This window comes from Arachis ipaensis, chromosome B02 (genome assembly GCF_000816755.2).
Source record: "Arachis ipaensis cultivar K30076 chromosome B02, Araip1.1, whole genome shotgun sequence".
In the NCBI taxonomy this organism is placed as follows: Eukaryota; Viridiplantae; Streptophyta; class Magnoliopsida; order Fabales; family Fabaceae; genus Arachis; species Arachis ipaensis.
Genome location: NC_029786.2, coordinates 15163183 through 15164991, shown reverse-complemented (window position 1 = coordinate 15164991; position 1809 = coordinate 15163183). Strand labels below are relative to the sequence as shown.

At 36.7% G+C, this 1809-nt stretch overlaps 1 protein-coding gene across 1 annotated transcript; it reads left to right on the top strand.

Moving 5' to 3' along the window:
- Positions 292-1206, top strand: LOC107626991 (RING-H2 finger protein ATL32-like). The gene has a single exon (XM_016329873.1). The coding sequence runs from the start codon at positions 292-294 to the stop codon at positions 1204-1206; it is 915 nt and encodes a 304-aa protein (XP_016185359.1).

The window sequence follows — 1809 nt, the reverse complement described above, 5'->3', positions numbered from 1 at the left end:
GAATCGCCTTTCAAGAGTCTACGTTAAATGTGATGTTCACATGAAATGAAGCAGTCAACCTACAGAACCGATCTTAATGGTATCCTGCAACAGAATTCGTTTTTACGAAAAAGAAAGGGTAAAAAAATCTAAAGAAATCAATTCAAAACAGAATAATACCAAGTCTCCACAACATTCTATTCTAATGCGAATATTTCTTTCTTATTTAACAGTAAACCCCCGACCAATTGACCACACATGCATACACCGACCCAACAAGGCACATCTTGAATCAAAGCACATGATATCAAAATGAATAACACCGGGAACGAAGGTACACCTATTGTAGATACCTACGTCACCCCTCTTGTTCTCTCCGCCATCGGGGTAATAGCCATGGTTCTTATAGTTACAACATTCTTCTTCATCTTCTGGTGGCAATACCTTAGGCCGTATCGGGATCAAACTATTAATAACACAGCTTCTGGAAGCCCTGGAAAAAATAATGGAGTCGATGAGGAAATCCTCAAAAAGATCCCTCTTATTACCTACAACAACCGGTGGCAAATAGAACCGGAATGTTCTATTTGCCTCGGCGAGTTGAAGGACGGGGAGGTGCTGAGGTTGTTACCCGCTTGCAACCATGCTTTTCACGTTCCATGCATTGACGAATGGTTCAAGGAGCACACCAATTGTCCCAACTGTCGCTCACTCATCACCTGCGAAGGTAATGAGCCAGAAGATGTATTATGTTCTCAGGAAATCAGTGACGACACTTGGGTAAGGGTGGTCACTCATGGTTATGATGACGATCATAATAACAATGATGACAATGATGACGATGATGCTAGTAATTCTTCCAATTCAACAAACTCGAGATTAGAACGACTTAAACACCCTAGTTCCGTACCATTATGTCACATGAAGAACAATCAATGTTCCTTTGGGATGAAGTTGAAGAGGTCCTTCTCTATGGATCAATCATATCTATGCGTTGCTGTTACCATACAACAAAGAGATCATAGTGTTCATCACCAAGAACTAGAGGCTTCTACCTCTTCTTCTTCATCGAGTAAAAGTAAAGGTATTATGATGATGAACCGCTATAAATCAAGATCATTGTCTATGAAGCATATTGATCAAATGTCTAGGGTGCTCGTAAGACCCCCCTCGCAATTTCGGAATGGTAGCTTTGGGGGATTCAATAATTTCATTCTTCCCTATTGAGATAAAATTAAACAAGTTCTAACAAACTTATCAATTATCAGAGTACGTAACGTAAACAAAACAAAAATCAAAACTCATATAATATAATAATACAATAACCTGGTTAATTATAAGTACTGAGGATGAATGGACTCTCTTTAGTCTTGTTTAATTTCAGTATGTTCTTTGCTTTGTTACTCTGTGGCTACATCAGTGTGATAGTTTGAGAGAGCCTTAGTGTGATAGTTTGAGAGAGCCTTAGGTTCAAATAATTTTGTTGAGGACAATATTTTGTTTTGTAGGTTGTTCGTCTATGGTAAATAGACATTGCACTTTGTAGTAGTAGTAGTCTCTATCTATGAATTTGAAATCCAGCAATAATTTTCTTTTTCTTCAAAGACAAAAATTAGAATAATGATGATATATCATCTTATTTAAAATATTAAATATGAAAAATTAAGTCTCTACAAAAAAAATCTAAATTTTACCATGCTTGAAAAGAGTACCAAAAAGTAAAAAAAAATATAGTCATCTGGCCATGCTTTTTTAGTTATAATCATGCTTTTGTAGGGGTAACATGTGCAACCTTGGCCTTTGCTCTATCGGTACACTTTTATTGAAATA

Bases quoted from the DNA above. Each gene is read 5' to 3' on its own strand.
- LOC107626991 (XM_016329873.1), top strand. From the start codon at position 292: ATGAATAACACCGGGAACGAAGGTACACCTATTGTAGATACCTACGTC.